At 39.6% G+C, this 27,790-nt stretch overlaps 1 protein-coding gene across 1 annotated transcript; it reads right to left on the bottom strand.

Moving 5' to 3' along the window:
• Window positions 1–5,223: 5,223 nt before the first annotated feature.
• On the bottom strand, window positions 5,224–27,247 carry crbn (cereblon). The gene is made up of 11 exons (XM_084928344.1): window positions 27,082–27,247; window positions 26,707–26,822; window positions 26,370–26,572; window positions 24,954–25,103; window positions 21,959–22,121; window positions 19,377–19,439; window positions 19,193–19,277; window positions 17,772–17,887; window positions 14,620–14,684; window positions 10,365–10,496; window positions 5,224–8,992 (listed from the first exon to the last, which is right to left on the bottom strand). Exons 1-11 carry the CDS (start codon window positions 27,152–27,154, stop codon window positions 8,809–8,811), a joined length of 1,350 nt encoding a protein of 449 aa, XP_084784470.1. The 5' UTR covers window positions 27,155–27,247; the 3' UTR covers window positions 5,224–8,808.
• Window positions 27,248–27,790: the final 543 nt, after the last annotated feature.

Genomic DNA, 27,790 nt, shown 5'->3' with positions numbered 1-27,790 from the left:
TGGAAGTTGGGACAGAATCAGTATTAAAGTATCAGCACTAAGAGAAAATCTAATAACCAATCTTAGTGAGACATCTAGAAATATCTTATTAGAGCTGTGTAACAGAGACTGGGAGGCTCTGTTAGCAGTGGTAGTAACAATGTGAAAACTAGGGAAAGATGATAGAGAACTAGGAAATTACAGACCAGTAACTTAAAAATCCAAATCTGCAAAACAATGGAGAAATATATGAAATGAATGGTTAAAGTACTATATAGATAATAAAATGGAAAGTGGGCTTAGAAGAGGGAGAAGTACAACTGAACCAGCTTTATGTTTAAAACATGAAATTAGAAAAGGCAATGTAAACAAACAAAGTGCCATGACATACAATATGACACAATGCGAAGAGAAGGTCAACTAGTGAAAGTGAGGAAAATAGGCATTACAAATTATTATACAGATACATTTCTTTTAAAAACTACAGAAGGATAAATACATACATGTCATGGGAAGCTTTACAGTGGAAAATGTAAGTAATCAAGAGTTGGTCGTGGTTTCATGAAAGGATTACATGGGTCACACACAATGAAGAAAAACAGTAAGAAATGCAAGAGTGTTAAATGTAATCATATGTTTAACTGAACATAACTAAGCAGACAGGAATTATATGAGGACCATATACAGCAGATTTATCAGGCCAGTATTAGATTATGGAGTATTGTAGTGTATGGTTCAGCATCAGATACATACAAACATACAATTGCACCCAGCGCACCTGCGTGTAAAACAACCCCAATAGCAGCATAATGAGCAGAGCTGGGTGGAATGCCACTAGAAATCAGAAGGGAGCAGCCGACACTAAATTGCTGAGCAAAGTTACAGGGCCATGAACGGGGTCACCCAACACAAGGCGTTCTTAAGAGCTTCATGGGAAAAGGAAAGAAAAAACAAAGCGCTTTGGCTAGTCTCAGAGAGCAACAGAACTTAAAATAGGCCAGTTAAACATTAGTCAGACCGTGCCATTGCAGGCAAAAGAGCAACAAATACTTCCTGTCGCCACAGAAGAATTTACATTAATGGAAAAGAAAGAGCAAGGATAGGGAGTTTTGTCCACATTGATGCAGATGCATCAATTAGAGTGATGGTCACTGTTTCTATCTATCTATCTATATGTATATACAATTTTAAAATGATCTTGTGTTTTCTTTCTCATTTCCCACCACAGCCACCCCACCTTGTGTATATAGGTTATTTGAATAACTATAATAAAAAGACACTAATGATAGTTAATCAAGACAACTATTATTAGTGCCTTTTTTTGTTTTTGCACTGATGTTCATGAATAAAGTTCTTTTTTTTAGAAAAAAATGTTTTAGTTAAACTCAGGCTGACAGGAATAAAGAGCATCGTGATGCAGAAAATGTTGAAAAGGTGGCAAAGGTGATGAAAGCACGAAATGAAAGGGTAATGGTTCTGGGGAGGAGCAGGAGAGATTCCCATCTGTCATTCATAACAGGAAAACACCAAACATGTTGTATTATACTATTAAAAATATGAAGACAGGAGACGCAAAGTGGTCCAAAAACCAAGAAACTAAAAGTTAACCTGGCTGTTGAAGTCTTTAAGTAGTGAACGCTATCGGGACCAGCTGGTGGCGGTAATGCACCAATTAGATGTGTGCCAACCTCAAGTATGCGTCAAGAAGAAGACGCAGAAGAAGACGCTCTTCCGCCTGCTGTTGTGGTTGTGATTCCCGTCGTCTGGTCTACCTGGATAAGGTGAGGCTGCTGGGATCAGAAAGATCAAACACCATGGCTAAAGTGAGCATAGAAACGAGACACAAGGTGGTGAGCCTGCGCCAGCAAGGTCTCTCACAGGCGGAAATCTCGCGTCAGACAGGTGTTTCCAAACGTGCTGTCCAAGCTCTTCTGCAGAAGCACAAAAAAACGGGTACGGTTGAAGATCAGAAACGCAGCGGCCGACCGAGGAAACTAAGTAAAGCGGACGAAAGACTCATTAAGCTGACTTTCCTGGAGAATCGGACCATGTCCAGTAGCGCCATCACCTCAGAGCTGGCGGTGACCAGCGGCACTCTGGTGGACCCATCCACCGTGCGGAGATGTTTGGCCAGGAGCGGTCTTAATGGGAGGAGAAGGAGCAAAAAGCAGGTCCAGATGTGTGAATCGAGCGAAGACAAGACACTCTCAGGTGAACAGAAACAGGAGGACTTGAATGTCAACAAACTGAAGCAAGAGGAGGAGGAGGAGGAGGAGGAACAAGGGGAGCAGGGGGCACAAGGGGAGCAGGAGAAGCAGGGGGAACAAAAGGTGTGGACTGGAGATTCAGCAGATGAGAGATCTTACTCCAACTCGGAGGGTGGAGACAGCCACAGCGACGAGAGGCTTTAGGCAGCCTGTGAAGCATGCTGGGACTGCATTTCTGCAACTGTTGTTGAGTTTTTTGTCTGAATGTGTGAATTCCTTAAAGATACATCATGGGGGGAATTCAAATTATTTACTTTACATATGTTTTTTATTTGGTTACACATTACCGTTTGGTTAACTTCTTTCTATTTAGTCACTTTGTTAGTGTCTGTTTGCCTTTATGTATCTACATTATTGTGATCAGCCAAAGATCTCCTTTGTCTTTTATCTGCTTTGTCAACTTTGGGCACTTTATGTCACTTTATCTTATCTCGGCCTTAAAAAAAAGTCAAGTTGTTTAATTTTATGTTGTATTTAGTTTAGTTTTTGATCTTTTTGTAAATTGTTTTTCACATTTTGGGGGTAGAGTAAAACTTACATGTGCCCTTCACGCTGCATAAGCAGAAAAGAAATCCGGTGCATGTCCTCAAACGATGTCACTTGAGTCTGCATGGGACAGGCGGAAGAATGGAAGTTTTAAAATAAACAAGGAAGTTAGAGAAGCGTGAGCTTGTTAGGCATATTCTTATAATAATCAGCAGACTGGGGATATATGCTTGAACCCAAATTAGCTGATAAAAGAATGTTTAAAAAAATCTTCATTTTGACATGATGGCATCAAACAGTCGCTGCAGATTTGTCTGCTGCACATCCATGATGTGAATCTCCTGTTCCACCACATCCCAAAGATTCTCCATTGGGCTGATACCTGGTGATTGAGGTGCTCGGTCATGTTTAAGGAACCAGTTTGAGATGATTTGAGCCATGAGACAATGGGTACAGTGTGGTCGTATAAGGATGGATGTGGTCAGCAGCCATACTCAGGTAAGCTGTGGCATTTAAACAATGCTCAGCTGATATTAGGGGGCCCAAAGTGCAAAGAAAATATATTTGATACCATACCAGCAGCTATCCAAGGTGTTGTTTACACTAAATTCTGACACTACAAATGTCACAGCTTCTTTTTTTCCCCCAGTTTTCTGTTGTCCAGTTTTGGTTTGGTGACAGAAGAGGCACCCAGTGTGGTCTTCTGCTGCTGTAGCCCATCTGCTTCTAAGTTGGACCTGTTTTGCATTTAAAGATGCTCTCCTGCATACCTTGGTTGTAATGAGTGGTTATTTGAGTTACTGTTACCTTCCAATGAGATCAAAGCAGTCTAGCTATTCTCCTCTGATCTCTGGCATCAACAAGGTGTTTTCACCACTACTGGACATTTTCTGTTTTTCTGACCATTTTCTGTAAACCTGAGAGATGCATGTGTGGGAAAGTACCATCACTTCAGTAGTTTCCGAAATGCTCAGACCAGCCCGTCTGGCACCAACAACATTCAAAGTCATTTAAATCTGTCTCCCTTCTGATGACCAGTTTGAACTTTTGCAGGTTGTGCACCTGCCTAAATGCATGGCATTGCTGCAATATGATTGGCTAATTAGACGTGTGTTTAAAAGTGCTGAGCGGGTGTACCTAATAAAGTGACCTGTTAGCGTATGTGTAATATATATAGAGAGAGAGATAGATAGATAGATATACACACACACACAACACATACATACATACACACATACACAAGTATATATATTTTTTACAATATGAAACTTTTATGTGAGAATAAAAACCTCACTTTAATTAATAATAATAATGAGTCAGCTGTCATCAATTTGGACTAATTGTAAAAAAAAAAAGTAAATTTAAACTTACTCAAAAAAAATTAAAGCACTTTACCAGTTAGCCTAGCAATGAATATCTACATTTTTATCTAAACAAATTCCAATAGGGAACTGTAGGGAGGATTTTCTATATTTACGTGATTTTTGTTGACCACAAATCGAGGAATGACTTTACAGAAACTGGTCGCAGACGACTAAGGAAAAAGCACCACCTCATCATCCGTTTCATAAAGGAGGAAAGAGAGAAACAAAACAACTGCTAAAGCCACAAAACAAGCTGACCAATATGCAAACAACAGTATGCTAAATATTTGTTTTCTGTGGTGTAGCAGTTTAAACATTTGCCTAACAAGCCTCCCCTCCTGGGAGGACACACAAATCCCCTGGGGGTTGCATCTGGAAGGGCATCTGGCGTAAAAATCTGCCAAATTAAATACTGCAGAGGTTCCTGCTGTGAATAATTTGTTTTTGTTTTGAATAATTTTTTTGTTTGTTTTTCAAATGGTCATCGTACGGTGCCTTCCATTTTTCGTATGAAAATTAATGAAGCTGTCTAATGTTTTACAGAGAAAAAAAGGGGGGCAACATTCATGACGAAATCATACTATGAGAAATATAGTATATGTAAGCATTTATTCTTGGAGGCATGGGTAAATTTTACTTATGGGACTTGCATTTTTGCTCAATTTCTGTTAAATTCATAATGACATAGTGTAATATTTCATGTGTTTTTGTTCTGAGGGTGTATTAACCTCATTTAAGACCTGATAATGACCAGAAGATCTGGGATGGGGTGTTTTTACTTTTTAACCACGACCATAGGTCACGTAGTCTACGTGTGAAACCAAGTGAACTTTTTTTTACTATAAATGCTCCTCTCCGATGGGCCCTCACGTTCAAGGCCACAGTGGCTGACGATTCTCCGCTCCCATACATGGACTGATTAGATTCTCACACGTGCTACAGAATATCAATGATCCTCCAGCCACGTGCATCTGCATAGTTGCACGTAGTCACATCTGCATACTGCACGCTGCAATGAAGGCGCATGGTGGTTGGTTAGCTCTACCTGCATGTTACAGCTCAGCAGATCATCTCAAAAACCTCCCACAGATGTCCTCTTTAGACAAACATGTAAATCAGACAAGAGCTACTGCTTGGAACCTGCGTGTTTATTTAAATTTGTGGTACAACGAATGGCTTGGTGAAACGAGCAAAGGCTTTTGCAAACAGATGATTTATCCAGTGAAGCATCCAGGTTATAGTTTTTAATATGTGAGTGTAAATCAGACGGCATGGCAAACACTCAAATCAGTTATATGATGGAGAATATCATCAAAAGATCACAAGACAGTCATTTAAATTTCTGAGCTCCTCTCAAAGCGGATATATCTGCTCGACGAAACAAAGTGTTTTGATATGAAATATGAAGATTATGAGTAAAAGCTTAAAAAATAAATACTCGGAAGCTCACATTTTCAGATTTTTGAGGGAACAGCAATAATATGAAGATTGGTGATTGGATTACATCTAGATAAACTATTAAATAACAAAGGTATTTCCCCACCAAGTATCAATACAACTCTGTACACTTAGACATCATGTTTCAGCAGTAAGAATAACAAGGAAGAAATTTGAAATTGTAAGTTGCTCCCCTTTAGAGAAATAGATTATTTTTTGAAATGGGCTTGTTTGTTTTTTTAATGCTGAGAGAAATATGACATGTCTGTTAGAAGAAAGCCCAGAACCAGCTGCTGGTTAGGTTAGCGTGAAGACTGTAAACCAGTGAAAACAACTAACGTGCCTCTGTCCTAAGGCCAAAACAAAACAAAAAAGAAAACAAAAAACTTTGTACCATCATCTCCTTTCTTTAAAGTTTAATAGTTAAGTAGTAATATTATGAGCCTCTGCCTGATTGAACCACTAATCTTGCTTTTCAATTTTTGAGTTAAATTACTGTCACATACAAGCAGTTTCCTCCAGCTTTCTGTTTAACAGGCAGTGGATGTGGCTTAAAGTGGCAATAATTACTTTAAATCCTCATTAAGAAAATGTGGATTACATAATGTACACATTTACACATTTGCCTGACAAGCAAACAATCACTGGTTAAATCCCAGGAGGAGAAACATATCCCTTTGGGGTTGCATAAGGAAGGGTATCAACTGTAAGTCAAATATGTGGTGGCCCCCTTTGACTGATGCAGCAGCTGAAAGTAGCTATTACAATGTAGTGGCTATCAGAGGCTCCAATCATAAAAATTCTATGACTCCATCCTGAAAGAGCAGAAAGTATACTTGATTTAAACATGGCCAAGCACCTTCTGTCCCTTAAAGGACTTCTCCCGTTCCTGGGCAGCTTCTGTCTCATGACGGCTTTCTGGAAGACCTGTTTGGATCATTTGTACATCATTTGAGGGTAGGTGTAGCCAAATTTAAATGGGATATGTTCCTCGAATGTTTGGCACCAGTTCGTGGAGGTCTCTGGCTCTCACTGGATGAAATCGTTAGCAAACATGATGTTTCACCAAAACCCACAGGTGTTGCATGTGGTTTTAATGTTCGTCTGCAAATACTTGCTATACACTAGCCCAACTTGAAAAATTGTGGCTTGAATAAATTAGCTGCAGAGCTGAGACACAACTTTTACTGTGAAGGTGAACTTTCTCTATTTCCTGTCTGTGTCACACTCACACACTTCAATTCAAACTACGACCACAGCAATATGCTAGCAACCAAAGCAATCACAAGGAGATTTTGGTCAACTAGTTGGCAGTTTTTCTCCTGGTGCCTGCTGGTTACCATGGGGTCACTGAATAGGCCTGCACAACTGGATCTTTAGCAACCACTTCCCCAGCAGCTGCCATTAACCCCCAGCAACCACTCTGAATCAGTCAGGACATGCTCATTTTTCCCTTGTAACTGGTGGTTGCTAGATGGTTGCAAACCAGTCTCTAGATGCGCATACTACTATAGCTTACACCAGGCAGCGATAATAGAAGACTGCAGAACAACCAGAGTAACAATCAAGGGTAGAAAGAAACAGGGGTGGTGATAAACTATGCTGGTTTTTGTTTTTGTTTTGTTTTGTTTTGTTTTGGTTTTTTTTTTTTGGGGGGGGGGGGGTAAACAGAAAGTGTTGCAGTTTTTGCAGCATTGCTGGAAGGGTAGAGGGGTAAAGTTAAAATGTATCTATTGCCACTTTAATGTGATCCCACAGACATGAACAATGTTTTCCTCTCTCAGCAGAAAAAGTGAAGAAAAAGACACGTTTATCCAAAAAAATATGTTCTCTATCCAAAAACATGTCATCAGACAAACATTCGAGATGATTTCTCATTGTGTTACTCAGCTTACTCATAAAAAGATCATTTCCTAACAAAGAATCAGCAAAAGAGTTTTGGAAAAAAATAAATAAATTAGACTCTACAAACAGTCGGTCGACAGCCATATAAACAACAAATACTGCCCCAGTTTTACCGTACATAAATACAGACGTGAGCCAGTACCCTTGCAACAGAATCACAAGAAGTAAAATCCTGAAAACTGTCACCCTACAAACCCAAGAGAATATTAAAATAATAATAATAATAATAATAATAATAATAATAATAATAACTCTTAAATCTTATCATCGTTTTGCCTTTCTGAATCCGATTCCTCGCACTTCAAAAGACACCGAGCTGGAGCGTAGGCACACCATTTTAACGTACCACACGTGAACAAACTAAAAGAAGGGTAAATGCTCGTCTTGCTCTGTCTCAGTGGGCTTTGACCTTTGATAAACAGTCTGCCGCAAGGCACCAATGCATCGCTAATTTTCACTCGTGCAATCAAAGATGATGCTTGTCTCCAGATGGGATAATGAGTCTCTAGTGAATACAAAACAGACACAGATTATATCAGATATATTACACAATATCATTATTGTCACTTCAGTTTCTTTTGTTTCGAACAAAACAAATCCACTGTGATAACAAATTGCAGTTTCACCAAACATCAATGAATATGTTAGCTTAATTTCCAACCTTCTTGCATACAAAAATACATCCGCTGTAATTCCAAAATTCAAAATATCTCCTATCGTGACAGATCTACACATACATGAGTGCACTCTCTTTCAAACAGTTTTCTCCACCGGTCTCTCGCAGCTGATAATAATATTAGAAATCCTATCTGAGAAACTCACAAAGGATCTGAATGCTAGACTATTAAATTACTGTGTGTGGATTTTACAACAGCTTAAAGTGGCCATCGCAGCTTGCCGACGACGTCTCAATTTTAGCTGCATGCAGCCAGCTAAGACAGAGGAGAGGAGGTGAAGGTAAAGAGTATTATGCATTCAGCGTCCCCCTGTGGGTCTGTGTGTTCTTCTATTTGGAAAACAGCTGGAAAGAGGTGCAGATTAGGCAGCTGCATGCTGGGATCTTAACCACATATCATGGTCTATTCTGCAAGTCTCAGTTTGACTCTCACTCTAACCGACTGCTTTCAACCTCGACACTGCGTCCGCATTTTAAGAACCTTTTAGAATAATAATTACATCCAGCCTGTTCAAATATGCACTTAAAAATTGCCATTTGAAGGCCAAAATGACCTTTCTGCTAATATGCTGAATTTGTTGCCAGGGGTGACAGGCATTGTGATTGAAGTAACTGCAGCCAGACAGTAGCTAAAGATGCAGACTGTGGGAAGTTTGCAGGAATTTTCTGAATGAGGCAAATAGATGGTCTGGTATCACAGACAGAAGAGGCGAGATCCCTCTCTGCCCTCCTCCCCTTCACCCTGTGGGATACGAGGGAGCATGGCTGAACGGGTCAGACCCCAGAAACGAGGTGGAGACAAGTCCTTCTTGGTGGCTGTGAACTTCCAACCCATGTGGGATCCGCAGGTTCGACACTGAGCAATCGTCCAGGCGTACCTGAAAGCAATCAAAGTGCCACATTTTCACATTTGTGATCAGTAGTGCATACAGTACTGTGTATACTTTTGGCACTTTGCTACAAGCAGAAAGCCTGAAGAACTGTTGCTCAGGACCACTTTAAAAATTACAAGGAGGTCCGGCTCTTTGGAGGCAAGAAAACAATGCAAATAAAAAAATAAAGTGCAACTTAAGACTTATGCACTGTACTCTATTGCCGCATGATTAGATGACTTCCAAGTTCCAAGTTAATGCCAACACAGTCCTCCCTGTGAGTGTGCCATAAGAATAGATTCAACGACGTCTCAGTAAAAAAACGCGCCGAATCACATGTACAGTAAAGGTGAAACATACAAATGAAAACTATGTACAGAAAGTCAAATATACCTTGAATTCACATCACTAAGAAGTTCACAGTATTACTCTATAAGCCCAGAGTCAAAGCAAAAACAAAACAAAAGCAATCCATGTCTCAAGAAACTTCTAGAATAACTCTGTATTATACTGGAGTAGCCCATTTTATCATGTGGCAGAAAAAACATAAGTAGTGGTTTGCAACTACAGCAACTGTTGATTTTGCTCATCTGTGTATCAATATTCAGAGCATGCACAGCTGCTGGAGTTGTTTATGTGTACATCTCTCAGATGAGTCGGAATGAGGTCAGATCACGTTTGCACTGAAAAATAAATCGGTCTAGAAGTCATTTGTGTCCAAACTCATTCCTCTTAAGAGTGTGACTGTTTTTGTTTGCGACAGAACCAAATCACAAGTCCCACTCTGGAGTCTGATTCGCCTGGTCGAATCTAAACCTCAACTTCTAAAACTCTGAAACAGATTCTTACAGGTCTGTTTAATTCTGTTATCATTCACCAAATCTCTCAGTGTAGTTCAGCGATACAACTTTAAAAATATCTTAAAATTTTAAAAGAACTGACACTACTGTCAGCATAAAGTGCTTTGCACAGGTATCATGTTGCAGGAATTTAAATTGGGTTATTTAATTACTACCCTCACTTTTGCCCTATGGCAGGTAGGACAGACTAACACCCTGTGACCCTGAATGGGAAAAGCAGGAGAAGAAGGATGAGCGGATTATTAGTGTAAGTCATTTGGAGGCTTCACTGACTGCAGAATCCAAGATTGCACAACCTGAACATGCATAAAGAGATGCACCATTGATAACCAAGTTGACACAAAGTACAGTACAAAGCATTTTAATTTCAGGCACTGAGCAGTGTCACAGCAACTTGCAGCTACACCAGATGCCATTAAATTCTAAGCCCTGGGCTGTGCGGTATCAAGAGATGTGACTCTTACTTAAAACATCCATTTATGGAAAGCACACTCATGCTGTATGCTAAAAATATTTACCCTGGAAACCAGCTGTGCAGCGTAGATGGCCTTCCAACCAGGTTAAGGTTGTTGGCTTTGTAGACAGTCAGCGTTTCGTGGACGTAACCGTGAGGGTTGACGTACGCAGCCATGGGGCCGTACAAGGACAGGCTGCAGAGAGAGGCAGAGAGAGAGAGAGAGGCAGGTGGAAAATGTGTGAATTCGGTAAACTGTTGAGCGAAAACAAAACATCATGAAAGTGAGACACTGAAAATGAAAAGGGGAAACGGGCTTTAAGAGGTCTAAAATTGAAAATGCCAAAAAGTTCAGCTGTGCTCATCATTTTTATATTAACAATGAAGACAAATTTTCTGTCTTCATCGTTTCCTTCTTAGAGCATTTTAACTCTTTTGGGTAATGTTTTCAGTGGAGCTTCTTAAGAACTTTTAATCTCATCTGTGCTATTTTCAGCTAAGCTAAAAATGCAATATAAAACTGCAGGCGTACACATGACTCACACAATTTTAAAAACTGAATGCTTGACCACTAGATGGAAGGACTTTGGCTCTGATATACCGTGAAGGCATTTTACTGGCATGGTTGGTATCCACTTCCTGCCTTAGTGGGAGAAATCACCTCTCTCCTGATGGTCATGATCTCTTTCAGAGTGACAGAAGAATATGAAAATAACATGAATCTTATGCTAAGACCTTAGCACCACCAGATAACAACCCATTTGGTCTGATTACACAGTGGCATCATTAAAACATGGAGAGAAAAAAAATGAGGAAATGTCTTTTAGAGGAGTGGTGTTCATCTCCAGGACCAGTGAAGCTGTTATGTTAGGCTGAGGTTAAGGCTTCTAATGATGGGTTTTTTTCCTTTATTTGTCATCTACCTTTAGCTGGAGGAGAACATTTGCTCCTTTTCTTGGAGCTAAGAGTGAAATTTGGAAACTCAAAAGGACTGCGCAAAAGTTTCAACTCATCCCTGGAGAAAAATGGGAAGAAAGTGCAGTGATTTATTAAAACATGTGCAATGATACAATGAAATACAGTATCTAAGGTAAAATAAGAGTTTGTAAAATGAACTTGAAAGTCAATATTTACTATGATCACCTTCATACTTCAACACAGCCTGAACTTACTTATGAAAGCTTTCTTCTAATTTATTTAAGGAGTCTTCAGAAATAGTTCTCCAGGCTTCTTGAAGGACATTCAAAGAGCTTCTTTGACTGTCTTTTGTTTGTGCTGTCAAGATTATCCCACACTGTTTCAATAACCTGGAGAGGCTAAGCCAAGGCTAATATCGTTCCATTGTGCATTTTTCAAATTTGGATTCGTCTTTCAGACTTTCCGATATTGTTCATCTGCTGATGTTACTTCAGCCTGTCATTTCTTCTTTTGTCCTGTTCAGTTTCCCTACATTTCTTTAAGGACAGACCATAGACAATGGCAGGTTTTCCTAATATCTCTTTGCGAATCACCTTGTTGGTGCAAAAAATACTATTTTATGCTGTAAACTGTATTATCTGTGGCATTTATTATAGAGTCAACAAAAACAAATGTGATTAAATTATGTGTTTTGTAGTAGGCTGCCAGTAACAAAGTACCTAAAGATGCCATTTAAAATTGGTTGTTTGTATTACGTCTAGACACAATACTGGTTCATCACTTGAGCTAGGTGCCTTTTTTATGCTTGAATGATCCATAGGTCAGTGTTACGTGGCTTAATAAATAAAAACATTCCTCTCAAAATGGTCAGTTACAAGGTTTACACTGAAACAGAGTGAAAATGTCGAACGGAAAACTTCCAAAGACCTTCAGAAAAGCCTGAAGAACTATTGCTTAAAACAACTTGAAAAGGTTACAAGAAAGTCTGGCTGCTTGGAAGCAAAATATAAAGAAATGAAGATGACTCGAGACTTTTGCACAGTGCTGTAAGTGGTAAAATTGTAAATTGACTGATTCTTGTTAGCACTTTTCTACTCTCCTGGAGTACTCAAAGCGCTCTATACAACATGCCACATGCACCCAATCACACCCATTCTCACAAGCACTTTCTCTATACTGAGTAGGGCTGCCACGATTAGTCGACTAGTCACGATTACGTCGACTATCAAAATCGTCGACGACTGATTTAATAGTCGACGCATCGTTTGAAGCTTTGTAAGATCCCAAAAGACGCAGGAATAAGTAGTAGGATTTAAGAGTGTAATAACGGACTGAAACAGAAGATGGCAGCACTGCATGTACAAGGATGCCAGCTGCCGTTAAACCCCGAAGAAGAAGTAGCTCTGTCCCAGAATTCATAGCGCGGCCCAGGTCAGTTGTCAACAATGGCGGCAGCTAGTTAGTTTTAATATTACTCTTATTATTCTTTCTGGGTCACAAAATAAACGTTTAACATATTTTCAGGCGAGAATGTAGCTGTGTAAACCTCAAATATCTGCTCAGTTTATCAAGACACCACATATTTTCAAAAGCGCTCCGACGTTTTCGGAGACGTCTGTTACCCACTAGCTCGATAGCGAGCCGGGGGCAAGGCTCACTAGAGCCGTGAGAACACCGGACTCCCGGCTTCAAACCCACCGCTGTCTTTCGCTACTCAGGTTAAACATATATAAGTCACTTAGATAACTTAAAAATGTTATTGTTTGGCTTTTTTTAGTATTTTATTTGTTCCTGAGTAAATCGGTTTGGCTGAGATTAAAGTTATAGTTTTTACACAGCTGAATAAACGTCAAGCAGACAGCTGATCATCAGAAGTGTGAGATGCTCGAGAATTTACTCCGGTGTCCTGTTATATTATAGATAGCAAGGAGTTTATTAAACTTCACCGAAACAATCTGCAAATGTCATTAAAATTTAATAAACTATCATCTTGTCTTTATTTTTAGTTAGCACATACCTTACACACCTAAAGCTGTAAGCTAATGATAGTTATATAAGAGCAGATGCTGCTGGTGCAATAAGCTGTACGTTTTATGTCCAATGGATGATGATCTGATTAGTCGACTAATCGCAAAAATAATCGGTGACTAGTCGACTATCAAAATAATCGTTTGTGGCAGCCCTAATACTGAGTGCTTCCTAACTACGGTCACGCACATTCATACTCCGATGGATGCATCGGAGAGCAACCTGGGGTTAGTATCTTGTCCAAGGACACTTGACATGCAGACTGGAGTAGCCAGGGATCGAACCACCAACCTTCTGATTAGTAGGTGACCTGCTCTACCTCCTGAGCTACAGCCAGGCGGTAGAGCAGCTCCTGTACAGCGCTAAACCCACACCATGAATAATCCAAAGAGACTGCATTTTCAGGTTTAAAGTACCAAAAGCCAAACACAATCAGAAATGACGCATCAAAAGACATTTTGATGTCCCACACACACAAACACGCCAAGTATAATCAGCCCCAAAAACTTCATTTTCAGTCAGTCTTTAAAGCGGTAATTTGGTTACATTTAATGTACTTCTGCTCTGGCATTGAAAGAAGATGCATTAGCACCATACGGTATGTAAATTCGTCAGAGGCAGTGCTTCAACTATTAGTCTGCTTGCCTCTCTCACACGTAATCACTCACTGACTTAAATTATATGGATGACAAAACAGAAAGTGCACTTTTCTCATAAACCCCTAAGAATGTTCTGGGCAATTTCATGACTGTTCAAGGTTTTTTGTGTCACTGTTGGACAAACAGATTAACCATTACACAGCAAACCGTCAGAAAATGACATTATATAACAGTGTGCGTATAAGAGAGTGCACTTAGACTGTGTGAGTGAGGAGGTGTAGAGAAGCACCACTTATTTTCCTGATGTAACCCCAGAGTTTACGTAACTCTCAGACAGACAGACAAATTGCTCGACTTTGACGTGCTAATAATTTCAGTGATTACAATGAAGAAAAAAAACAAGAAGAACTTGGATAATAAGACATAATAAAACTGTCATAGACCTCCACCCCCAATTATGCCAGATGCTCCGGAAACAACTCAAAAAACTATAAAAGTCATTTTCAGTCAAAAATTTAATTTCATGTGTTATTCAATAAAATAAAAAAAAACCTGAAGCGTCTACTACACTTCATTATTGTTAAAAGCAGGAAAAACTGCCGACTTGAACATGGAGATCTGTGAAATCTGTGAAGTTGGTTACATCATCTTTTATTCTATTACTGAATCCAAATTTCCAGTGATGTGAGAAGGATGTTACTAGTGCTGAGACAGAACCACTATGTGCTGATCATTACCAACTACTATTTTAACAAAAACAAAACAAGCGCTCACCTGAAGATCTCATTTTTTGTGGTGATTTCCGTGTCCTGGCACTGTTTACAGCACAGCGACGTGCACTGAGGAGCAGAGAAAAGAGGGTTTTAACAATATGTATACATGTCACATATTTTCAAAGCAAAGCGTCCACTGTTGAGGCTCATTGAGGGCGTTATATTAATCATGCCAATCGTCACGCTTCCACAAATGCGACTCAAAACATGGCCCGAGCTCAGGTCACGTCAGTGTCGTTGGTGAGAGGGATTATTATCCTCAATCAGAAAGAAGGGACAACAGATAATGGGCAAACACATTTAACAAGCACTTCACAAATCAAGCTTCAGCTTCTGATTCAACACAAGTGCGACACACTGATCACTGTTTATATAAACATGCCTGGAAAAACATTAGGCATTAACATTAACTTACCATCCTCCTCCTGAATCAGTCATCTGAGCTTGCTAACCAATTAGATGTTTGTTTGTTTTTCTAATTTTACTCCTTATTATTTGGATTTGGCTAACTGACTAGAGTCACACCTTTTTTTTTTAAACCATTTTTCATTCACAACATAGAAAACATGTTAGTAAATCAGTCTGTAAATGACTAAGAACTGATGAGAGGAATGTTGTCCTATTCTTCTCTGAGTCATTTGATGTTACGTACTGTATGTTTACACTGAGGAACAATTTGTTGCAGATTGGTGAAGGCCAGCCCATCTTTACTTCTGAGGAACTCTACCTCTCTAAGGTGCTTTTTTAAAAAAAAAAAAAAATGTTATACCCACTCATGTGGCCTCTTGTCAATTTAATTCATTAGTTGCAAAATGATTTCTTTTTAGTACCTTGCTTCCTTTCTCAGACTTTTTTTGTTTTCATCCCAGCTTTCAGAGACGTGGTGCTGCCATCAAACAGCTTAACATATCCTCTTACCCCAAACGGTCACGGCAGATGGCCACCCCTCCAGGCCAGCCTGGTTCTGCTGGAGGTTTCTCCGTGTTAAACGGGAGTTTTTCCTTCCCACTGTGGCCAAAGCGCTTGCTCATAGGGGGTCATATGATTTTGGGGTTTTTCTCTGAATTTATCATTGTAGGGTCTACCTTACAATATAACGCGCCTTGAGGCGACTGTTTTTGTGATTTATATTTAATATTTTTAAGTACCTTGATTGCAATCTTTTTTTTTTTTTATTTGTTATTAGATTAAGACCCTGATACCATAGTGTGAGCCACTACGATATCAGATGTGTTGTCCATTCAGAGAGCCGCCGGTCATGGAAGAAAGGTGAAGAGCATATCAGGATGATTTGTGATGGAAGTAAAAGGAAAGGTGGCAGTGAGATCGGGTGTGTCATATACAGTTAGGTCCATAATTTGTTGTAATTAAGCACCTTTACACCACCACAGTGAGTTTCAAATTAAAGAATCAAGATTGTAGACTTTGAGCTTTAATTCCAGAGGCTTCAAGTCCTGCATTAACTGTGTGGGGATTTCAGCCATTTTTATACAGTCTCCCATTTTCAGAGACTCAAAAGCAACTGAAAAAAAATTACATAATTTTAATAAGGAGCCTAAAGTCTAAAACTCATGAAGAAGACTCTTGATTGGAGAACCTGACAGAACCTGACTTAGTTAGATGATCTTAACTTACATATATTACATATACTTTATTTCTCATTAAATAACGGGGAAAAGGCTTCAACTAGCCTTGTCAGTCAATCGTCCAGTTCATTTTGTACCTCTGAAAATGAGAGACTATGCACATAAATTGCCAAAATTCCTAAACAGGTAATACAAAGCTTTCTGTACAAAACCTTTGAATGAAAGCTAAAACGCTGCACTTCAATCACTTCAATCTTGAGTATATAAAATCCACTATGTTGGTGTACAGAGGCAAAATGACAAGAAATGTCACAGAAACTTATGGACTCAATTGCAGGTTCGAGATAAAAGGTCAGGAAGCAGAACTGTAGGTAGTTTCTCATGTGAAGGAGATTTACACTGGGATTTACACTGATGGACAGGATTAGGAATGAGCATATTAGAGGGAAGGCTCAGGGACAAAATGAGAGAGGAAGGAGAAATGATGGTTATCTTTAAGAGAAGGTTATTAAAGTTTGAGCTTCTGGGCAAGAGGGGGGAAAAAAAGAAGGCACAAGAGGTTTGTGGATGTTGTGAGAGCAGACAGTCAGGTGCTGGACATGTGACAGAGAAAGACAAAAAAGACTGGGAGAGATGAAAATGGATGATCAACAGTGTGGAGTCCTAATGGGAGTATCTAAGAGAAGAAGGAGTAAACAATGTGTGTTTGATGCTGATGAAAGCCCCATGAGGGTGTAACCCGTCTCCATATTAACCAATACGCTACACAATATAGGAGCTTTAATGCAACTCCTCTCCTTCCCTTCTTTTATTTTACTCTCATTAAGCACTCACACATAGCTTTTTGTCATCCTCTTCAGATGAACACAAACAAAGTAGCTATTGCTGTTCTCCACTGAGCATGTGTGGAACATGTCTTCCTGTGCTCAAGAGGGCCTGAAGAATAGTCTCTGTAAATAGTGGACCTGACTAAAGGGATTAGAAGAACAGCTACCAGACCAGAGATGATTTCAAATCATCTGGAGTGGGAGTTAAATGTTTTTGCCAAATGTAACAGTTATGAAGCAATTTCAATCGCAGCAAAGTGATGAAACCACTGACCAGCATAAGTGTCCTTACTACAAAGCCATACTGCTAACACGGCTAAAAACAACCTGTGACTGCTTTGGCCCACATGACTGAGTAAAAGCAGATCTACAGTGGCCAGAGTGCTTTGTTTTGAGTTTTTTTCTTTAATTGAAATATGGATAGCTCTCTTGCTGTGTCCAACCTCTCCTTAAAATCAGATCAACCCCTTCAAGGTGACAAACAGCTGATGTTCACTGGATGCTAAATACCGGTCCATTAACCTTAAATGCTGCAATGGCTGCTTTTGACTCTGAAAACTGAAATATTGCAGCACTAACACATCTGTCAGCCCCCGTCAGACATGGTTAAATATAACAAGACACACCAGAGGGACACTGTGTGCTCAGTAAAGCACAAGTAGGAATCTTATCACTGCATAAGACAAATTATGTCTGAGGTTTGGGGCAGGTCAGCGAGGCTGTTGGTGACATTTACTTACCCGATCCATAATGTCTAGCTCACAGCGAAGTCTCTGGATGGCGCTGCCAATCTTTAATAGCTGGAGCCGCAGAGCATCATCTATGGGCAGACAGGCTGCTACTCTGTAGGAGAAATCTGACAGAGCGTAGACAGAAGGACAAGAGAGCGATGAAATAAAGAGAACAGAAAGCACAACGAACACAAACAAATTGCGAGTGTGCATGTTTGCATACAGATGAGGACAGAATTATTAGCCCCCCTAAAAAAGTAGTTCCCAATAGGGATTGCGTACCATATTTTACTTTGCACACAGAAACAAAACAATTTCACAAGAAACAGAAACAATCAGGTGAAAATTATTAGCCCCCCTGATGCTAATAATCTATTGCGTATCCTTTTTTCTGGGTAACACCTTGCAGATATTTGTTGTGGTTTTCACACACGTCTTCTGAGCAATCCCAGCCCATTCTTCTTTGGTCAATCTCCACCACCCCCTCCTCCTTCTGGTCTTCGGTACACACCATAAATTTTCATTCGGATTCAAGCCAGGGCTTTGTGCAGACTAGCCAGTAATGTTTACTTTGGTCTTCTGATAGCAATTCTTCACCAGGAGCCATGTATGTTTTGAGTCACTGTGCTGGAAGACAAAGCAATGACCCAGAACCAGTTATGCTGCGGACTGCTTTCTTTTAAAATCTCCACGTCTTTCTTCTTTATTCCTTCCACCTTGATGAGATTCCTAGTTCCAGAAGAACCGAAGAATCCCTACATGATTCTCCGACCACCATGTTTCATTGTGGTGCTCTCTGGGCTGTCCACCGCTCTTCTTCCTCCAGATATAAGCAACGTTTCTGTGGCCAAATAGTTCTGCGTAATCTTTTTCCAGGTTGTCTTTAGCATACTTCAGTCTGGTTTAAAAGCATCTTTTTCTACAGAAGTAGAGTTTTTCCCCTTCAGCAACCTTGTAGTCCATTCCTGTGCGGCGTTCCAGTGAGTGTCCTTTGATCCTACAATTTCTGACTTTGCTAAATCATTTACTAGTGTCTCTGCATTTTGTTCTGGGGTCTTTAAAACACATCTCTCACTAGTTTTCATTCCAGAGCCTTTGGAAGCCTTTTTGGCTTCCTGCCTCTGCCAGGCTTGTTCTGTATTAATAGCTCTCTTTGAATTTATTATTGATACGTCTCACTCCAGTTCGTGACTCTCAGAAAACCTTGTATATCCATCTCCTGCCTTGTGACCATCAACAATTCCTTTTCTTAAATCTAAACTGATTTATTTTATTTTTGGCACAACACTTTCTCAAGTGACATTCTGCAAAAAAAACTAGTGAGCTATGTAGAAATTCCCCTTGACTTCATCACTTTAATAATAGGGGAGGTAATAATTTTGTCTGCATCTGTACCTGTACCTTGTGGAATAAAATCAACATAGTCTGACCTACTGCATTCGCCGGGAGGGAATCATCCTTCAGATTCTCATCCCATTCGTGAAGCTGTTTCTTCACCCTGTTCATGAGCGACTCCTGTGAGGTGAACCACCAGAAGCAGAAATCTTGGTTTATATTCATTTGTGTGTCATGTTTATATATAGAGGAGGAAGTGCCGCGGGCTGCAGTACTTACTGAATCATAGAGTGCATAGACCCAGGGTGGCCATGGCGTCAGACTGGCACAGTGAAACTTTCTCTGTGGTCAATAACACATGTATCACTTAAATCAAATCTAATCTGATGATTATGGAAGCAACACAAGATCCGTCCCTTTGTCATATAGAGAAGTAAGAGTAGCATGTTCCAGGTCACGGTTTTGCACATGGGCTACTTTCACATCCAGTGTTAATATCACCTGCACAGATACCTTAACATGTCATCTACTTATTCTCCTTTAACAGTAGACATTAACATTTTCTCCTACTAAAACAATCTAACACCTGCCAACACATCTGCACTAAGTCACTTTCTCTACTGTTTTTAACTGTATTGATTTATTTCACATCTTTACATTATGAAACACATCAGCTGCAGCAACTAGTCAATTCATGTGAGTGAACTGGATTAAAATGAACTATGTACTAACTAAGCACACCATAGGTTATACGTACAGGTTGTATTTGGAAATGTCAAACAATAAAGATTAGCATGCCCAACTCCAAACATGCTGAACCATAAAAATATCAAGCTATAATTCAGCACTCAGTTAAATGTAGGCAGTATTTAATATTACAAGACAGAAAAAAGCCGCTTATGTTTTTTTTTTTTTTTTTACCATTTACAGTTTATGGAGGTAAAAATCCCAGAATTTTTGGACAATGACACATTTTTTGCAATTTTGCCTCAGTACTTCACCACAACAGATCTGAATCAGACAATCAAAATGTGTTTGAATTGGCAGGATTTCAGCTTTAAATCAAGTAGTTTTACTAACTGCATTAACAGTTTAGGAGTTAGAGACGTTTTTATCTTGGGTCTTTTTTTTTTAATTGTTTTTAATAACAATTTTCAGGGGCTCAGAGGTAATTGGACAATTGAATGTTAATCAGTATAATGGGCAGATGAGGTCTCTTCCCTCGTTCGCGAGATGTTGTTGGAAGTGAGGGAGGCCATCATTAGACTGAAAAAAGTAAATAAACCTACGAGGGACAGCACAAATTTTAGGTCCAAATCAACAATCAAAGGCCTGAAAGACCACAGACGATCCCTACCAAATGATCATAACCAAATTAATTTAATAGCAACATCTGACCAAGTCAAGAACACTCAGTGAGATACAGTTGCATCATTGTCAAAGTCTACAATTAAGAGATGACTTCATGATTGGGAAAGGAGGATTTACAAGAAGGTGCAAACTACTGGTTACACTAAAGAACAAAAACACTGATAATCGCCAATGGTATGACTCACCCTAGTAGCAGAGACACCTGTGAGATCAATTTCAAAATCCTACATGAACTTCTTCTTGTGTTACTGCGTTTAAAAGATTTTCAGAAAACTTGACCTTGGGCTCAAACTCAAGGTCGTTGAGATTTTTATTAGCTGCACCCACTGTATTAAATTCAAACATTGCCTCATTCTCGAGTTATCACATTCACAAACTCACAATCATCCCGCTAACTGTGATGACGACAATACCCCTTCAGCCATAAGAGGACAGATTAGACTTTCCCAGAAAACATCTAAAAGAGGTCTAAAATAAGTTCTTTGGACAGATGAACCCAAGAAGAACTTGTACAAGCTAGGAAGAGAAAAGTATGGAGATGGAAAAAAAACAGCCCTTGAGCCGAATCAAAATACGTCTGTGAAACATAGTGCAGGAAGTGTCATGATACAGGCATGTATCGTTTGCCAGTGGAACTGGACCACTAGTGTTTATTGATGATGTGACTGCTGATAGAAGCAGGAGGATGAATGACTGATAAAAGTGTACAGGGCTATTCTGTCTGCTCAGATTCAACCAAATCCTGCACTTCACACTGCAAATGGATTATGACCCAAAGCATACTGCAAAAGCAAGCTGAGATTTTCTCAAGGCAAAATATTTTAGATATTCTTCGGTGGCCAAGTTAGTCACCTGATCTCAACCCAACAGAGCATGCTTTTCAGTTATCAAAGACAAAACTAAAGGCAGAGAGAGCCAAGGTCTAGCAGAGGATCTCAGGGGAGGAAACAGCTTTTGATTACGTCCACAGACTTTCATCAAGTATTAAAGACATTCCATGTAATTAACATTATGTTAGTTTGTCCAATTACTTTTAGGTAGTTAATGCAACATTTTAGGAAAAATTGTGATTTGATTTAAAATATACTGTGGTGGTGTAGAGAGGCATAATCTTTTTTTATGTCACTGTCCAAAAACCTTTGGATCTAACAGTATAGGATTAGGGTGGGATTCAGTCTCAGGGTGAAAATGCTCATTTTGCTCATGATTCAAATGGAAACTTCACCACATATTTCTAGTAATTCTTTGAATGTATTTCAGGTCTTCACTTTTAGACAAAACTAGACTTTGATTATTTGAACAGGCACCGACTGATCTGATGTTTTACTGAACAGTTTCTCAAAGTGGAAAAAATACATTTTGCATCTTAGATGAGGAAATTCATCTTAACTTTCTTGTCACTGTCATCTGATTCGAACATCTCCAAAAGTAGAAACTGTTACTTTTAGAAAGCGCACACAGATTTCACATTTGTGCGTGATTCTCTGTACCTGTTTGTAGTTATTCCACCAGCACTGAGCCTGTTTGCAGCTCTGACTTGGAGGTTTGGAAGAAGGGTGCATGTGGAGCCTGGACAGAGGCGTTAGCTGCACAGCGGAGAGGGGGTCTGGAAGGATTCGTTCTGGAAGGATCTGCACTTTAGCCTGTTTGATCCTGAGAAGAGGAACAAAAGCAGACAATAACAAAGACCCGTGACACAAAAGAAGGGAAATGTGAATGATGACAGCAGATTATGAGTGAAACTGAGCAGGCGAATAGTAGATTAAACAAATGGTGCACTGGCCAAACGCTACATTACAGGATGTTTGGATCACTGAGGTGATCACAAAAAGGTGCCATCTGGGTTTTTTCCTCACTCGACAATAAGAAATATTTTGCCAGTGCCCGACACAGATTATTCTCAGTGAACTTCGTGCAGAGAAATACAAAGCAAAGCCAGACCACAGAGAAACAAGAAATGCTGCCTCACAGCTGTAGGGCTAAATCCATGTCTGTCCAGACTTGACCTTTTAATCTGATCTAAAATATAATTACTAAGCCATTTCATCCCTTTACACATCTGAGAGACATTTTGTCATAGTCCCCTCCCAAAAAAAAGTAATAATTCAGACTCAAATATCAAATTATGAGCTTCCACATAATGAGCTTGGTGCCATTCCCAAAGAGGGGGGATAAAAGTCAACAGATTTTAAGGGTTTGTTAACTGGGGTGTAATTTCTGTAGCATGATACACATTTTGTTTATCAAACTATATAAAATATTGGGAAAATGCACAGACCTCTGTCAAATAAGGTAACACAGACTCACTGTCTCTACTGGATGTGACTGATAACCCTCCACCTCCACCCGTGAAAGGCAGATTCTTATCCCTGACACACCCTACAAATATTTCCCTCTGCAGGAAATCTTAGAAATATTACAGGGAGGATGTTTACTGAAATAGAAAGGACAGACAGAAAAAGTACAAAGTATATTTTAATTTTAAACAAGAGAAAGAGCAGACTGCATGTAATTGAGTGATTGATTAAATGCTGTATTTTCCAAGAGTCACAACAATCATGGCAACCACTGTATGTGTATTATATAACCTCAATTAGAGAAAAGGAAAATGCCTTAATAAAGCCTCATTTTTATGGACAGTATGTGCCGATGATTTCCAGGGAGGATGTGGGCTAATACGATCTATTACATGACTTCAATAGATACATCTTTATCAATGCTTCCTTTGTTTTCAGTCCAAAAAGACAATATGCTTTGCATTTAAGCAGCTGCACTGAACTCTGGAATAAGTCAGAAACGTAAATCTGTTGTTGCAACAGCCCTCTTACTGCCTTTGTGGCTGTTTCACAAATTTCAACATTTGAGGATGATTCTAGAGGCGGTGAAAAAAATATTGCTAAAGCATAGTATTGTGATTGTGATTTTGTGTGGTGATATTGTATGGATCTGGAGACACTAAATATTGATATTTTATTAAATACATTAAAATACTCTGGGAGTACTATGCACGAGAGGGCATCTCATGCATCATCATCCTGTGATAATGTTAGGCAAGTAAACTTACATTAAATCATCTCAACCGAAAAACCATCCAACACTGGACACGCTTAGCTTGACAAAGCTACTTCCAAATTAAAAGCAAGCTAATGACTCAGTGACGCAAGTAAAAATAGGACTTATGGTGGCGAGATGGTTGCCCAGAACTTGAGTGTTGCACAGTCATGACCACTTGTGCAGTCATAAGGCGAATGCACAGATCACCCAATAGGAGACAACCTTTCTGCAAACAGTCACATTCTGATTTGAACTGACTGCAGTCACTCACAGAGAGATTGTTAAAGGTTTGCACAGACATGCTGTCTAATTTATAAATGCAGACAGTTTGCCATCAGTCTGAATGAGTCTTTGTCAATGAGCACAACTCGAGGGGACTCGACACAACTGGCTGTCAGCTGGTTGTATTCTGGTTATGTTCCAATAGAAGAGGAAGACTGCTGAGCATAAATGTAATAGATAGATGTGAATTTCAGTTTATGTAGACAGCAACAGATATGCAAATTTCAATGATTTACCATTGAATTATTAGGAACAGACTGCGTGTAATTGCCAACTTGCCCCATTCAAAGGTAGACCGATTACAGACTTTTAGTGATAAGTGTTGGTATGCTTGACAATCTCATTTTGCAGCAAAAAGAAAAAAAATAACTAAAATGACGTAACATTATCTTATTGGATAAAAGCGATACTTTGCAGTTGATGATAAATTGCAATATACAGTATGTTATTAAAATACACAACATTTTGCAAAATGTTCAAAATCATAATAATCTCATATTGTGTAGTGTCTGTTTACCACCTCTTGGTAATATAGATAGGTATAGAGCTGACACATCCACATCCACATGCACATCCGCGCGATGCTGAATTGCTGTAGTCTCTGGTTTCCACAAACAAATGTTTTAAGAAACTACATTTCTTTTAAGTAAATCTATTAGAGACAGCCTCCATGCTACTTGTTTTGAAGCAGTTTGTGACGCAATAAAAACCTGTGTTTTTAGTTGATTTTATGAAGTGTTAGATTGCCCCCTAGTGGTCAAATACTGTGTGACTGTTGACAGTGTGTCTCTGTGCCATTATTGACATAGTTTTCCTTCTCATCTAAATGTGCTTCTGACTAGTTGTCCGGCTGAAAACCTGCAGGTATGCAACTCCTGTAGAAAACAGCTGTCTCACTAAATGCAAGAAACAAAGTTTCCTTTTTTACTGCAGAAACTCTGAATTGAACAAGAAAAATGTTTTGCACCCATTTTCTGTTCCACAGCTGGCTGCACTTTTTTTCCTTTGCATATATTTGATTTCATTTGGCATTTTTAAAGGGTTATGTGTGGCTTTGTTGATTTGTCGCACATCTTTGAACCAGGGATTGGCAGTAAGAATTCAGCCCCGACCTTTGGTTTAATGCTTTATGAGGGAACTTCAACTTACCCATCTGCTTGAGTTCTTATCTCGTGGACCTTAAATCGCTGCCTCCCTATAGCCTTCACTTTGACTGTTTCAATGCCGTACTCCTGCTCCTCTCTGTATGCATAGATTTCAGCCGTAGTTCCAAACTCTGCATCCGGCTCACCTGTATCGCTGCAGACACACATCAGATGCAGAAATTGAAATGAAATGCTGAGAATTATCCACCAGTGACCCACAAGAAACAGTTTACATAAAGAAGAGTCATGGAAATTTGCAGCTGTGGTCACAAGGTTACACACACTCAACGTGGACATGAATGCCATAGTAATTTTGGCTTAAAAAAACAACAACAAAACAAACAAACACTAAAACAAGAATTGGAGTACACAAGCCTGAATTTATCTGGGATTTTCTATAACCCATTTTCTATAATCCACAGAGGATCTGCCACTCTTCTTGGCAGAATTGTTAAGAGTGCGTTTCAATTCACTGATTTCCTGGTATGGACCTGGCTTTTAAGTGTTGTCTACAAGTTTTCAATTGATTTGAGGTCGGGGCTTTAGAAAGACCATTCCAGAAGCTTTTACCTGCTTTAGCCATTCCAAAACAAGTTTTTATGTGTGTTTGGGATCATTGCCCTGCTGAAAGATGCAATTCTATTCAAGTTTCAACCATCTAGCTGTGAGTGAGTTAAAGTTGAAGAATTTAGAGGTGGTACACTTTCATTATTTCATGTACTTTGTGCCATGTACCAGAGCCACAGGCAACAAAACAAACCCGGACCATGATGCTATCACCACCATATTTATGCAGCTAGTACTGTGTTACTAGGTTTGCAGCCTCACCTGACGCCAGTGTCAGGTAAATAACATGCGACCACACCCTCATGCAATCACCTGAGGTGCAGGAAAATCTAAACACCTGTGCCACCATAACAAATAAACAAAACATAAGCATTCATTTTGGTTTTATAGTGAGGTCCTTGGACTTTCCCATTGTTCTAAGTATTGGTCAATCCTGGGAAAGAGACACTACCAGTTGTGGTCAACCGTGATCAGAAATTAGATATTAATAGACCTAAGACTTGTCAGGTTAAAAGACACTGCATAACCTTCACATATTTGAAGATTTAAGTGAGTGTGTGTAAGCCAGAGTGTATAACTTTAACCCTCCATGGATTAGAGAAAATCCAAAAATAAATTCAAACTTCTGATATATGTTTTACAATCATTCAACCCTGGGGGAAAAAAACAGTTCAAAGAAATCATTAAAAGCCCAAAATTGCAGTGACATTCATGCCTATGATGAGTGTGTGCAACCTTCTGACCACAACTGTATTTTCTTCAAATGAAAACAAAAAAATGCTTTCCATTTGTAAGAGCTGTGCATCTTTCCATGATTGCCAGCATACACAAAGATTTTAACAGCATCACACACCTGTGTGCGAGCACAGCAAAAGTGCGGTCTCTCTGGATGACGCTCCTCATCATGCTGACCTCCTGCGGCCTGAAGAGCTGCAGAGGCAGCGTCTGGCCCGGCACCAGCATCACAGCTGTGTGTGGCAGCACGGGAATGGTCTGACAGCTGTCGTCATCATGGACCGTACGGCCATGAAACTCCTCCATGTCTGAACCCAGGTACTGGCACACAAAAAGGGGGTTAGATTAACACAGCAGCTGCAGAGAAACTAAAACTCTGAGATGGATCACATGTATGAAAGAAAATCATGTAAAAAGAGATGTTAGAATAAGAGGGATTGTGATGCATGACTCACTGAATGTGATGTGGGAAGACTAGGGTCAAAGGTGATGATGTTGGGCTTTTCTGCCTCCTCACTGTCTCGATCTTCGGTCTCCATGTCATCCTCCTCTTCCTCCTCCTCCTCATTGTCTATCACAGCGCACAAGTGTACACAGAGAGGCTAAGTTAGGTAGCTCGTTGACAAGCCTTAGACGTAAAAGTTTCAACTTAATAAATCGCACTGATGGCATAATTGAAAAGAAAGCGAAAGCAGAGGGTTGAGACAGTGAGAGTGATCACTAAGAGTGGCCTGCTGTGGAGGTGTGTTAGCTAGCATTTAGCAGGAGGAAGAGAAACGCACTGTCCCGGTGAAAACACCGAGCAGGCTTTCGGTCAGCTTAACGGGTACCTGGTAAGAGCTGTAACTGGTTCCCCATGTTGTCGTTGGCGTTGTCTTCCCCTCCACCCCTCTCGTCAGCCATATCCTTGTGTTTACAATACTAAGTCTTCTTCTACGGCGTGTCAATGTGCAGTACCCGCTGGAAATATAGCGTCCCCCGGCGACATCGCTACATAATGCACACTGTTGAAATGCCATTTTACTACGGTGGCCCCGAGGGGCCAAACGAAAGCAGAGTAAACGCAGCAAAAGCATAAAAAAACACGTCGGGGGAAAAAATAGAGAAAAAAGGAAACTAATTAAAAAAGTAAATTAGGAATAATAAATAAATAAAAATTTTTAAAAATGGCTCAAACGCGACAGCCAAAAAGTAAAATTTTAAAAGTAAGTACTGGGTTTTATCTCACTTATTTGTGCAGCGATACAAATGTTCCAATGACAATCATGAAAAAGTTCAATTTGGCTGCATGTCAGCAAAGTTATGTGACATTAGTGATGTTAGTTAGTACTTAATGCAGGTTCCACTTGCTTTTAAAGCTTTTACTTTATGATGCACGCCGTTCAAAGATCGACTTTAACGTTAAAAAGACATTACGATTTTATGGATAACTAATGCCAGAATATCCACAAACAGATCAAGCTGAAACATGTACAAAGGGTGTGAATGCTGCATAAACCTTAGCAGACAGCTGTGGAGGACAGGAGGACTTTGACACTG

Source organism: Perissodus microlepis, chromosome 5, assembly GCF_051167445.1.
Source record: "Perissodus microlepis isolate ML-2025 ecotype Zambia chromosome 5, ASM5116744v1, whole genome shotgun sequence".
Classification (NCBI taxonomy): Eukaryota; Metazoa; Chordata; class Actinopteri; order Cichliformes; family Cichlidae; genus Perissodus; species Perissodus microlepis.
Note: the sequence above shows the minus strand (reverse complement) of the source record. Positions and strands in the feature narration are given on the sequence as shown.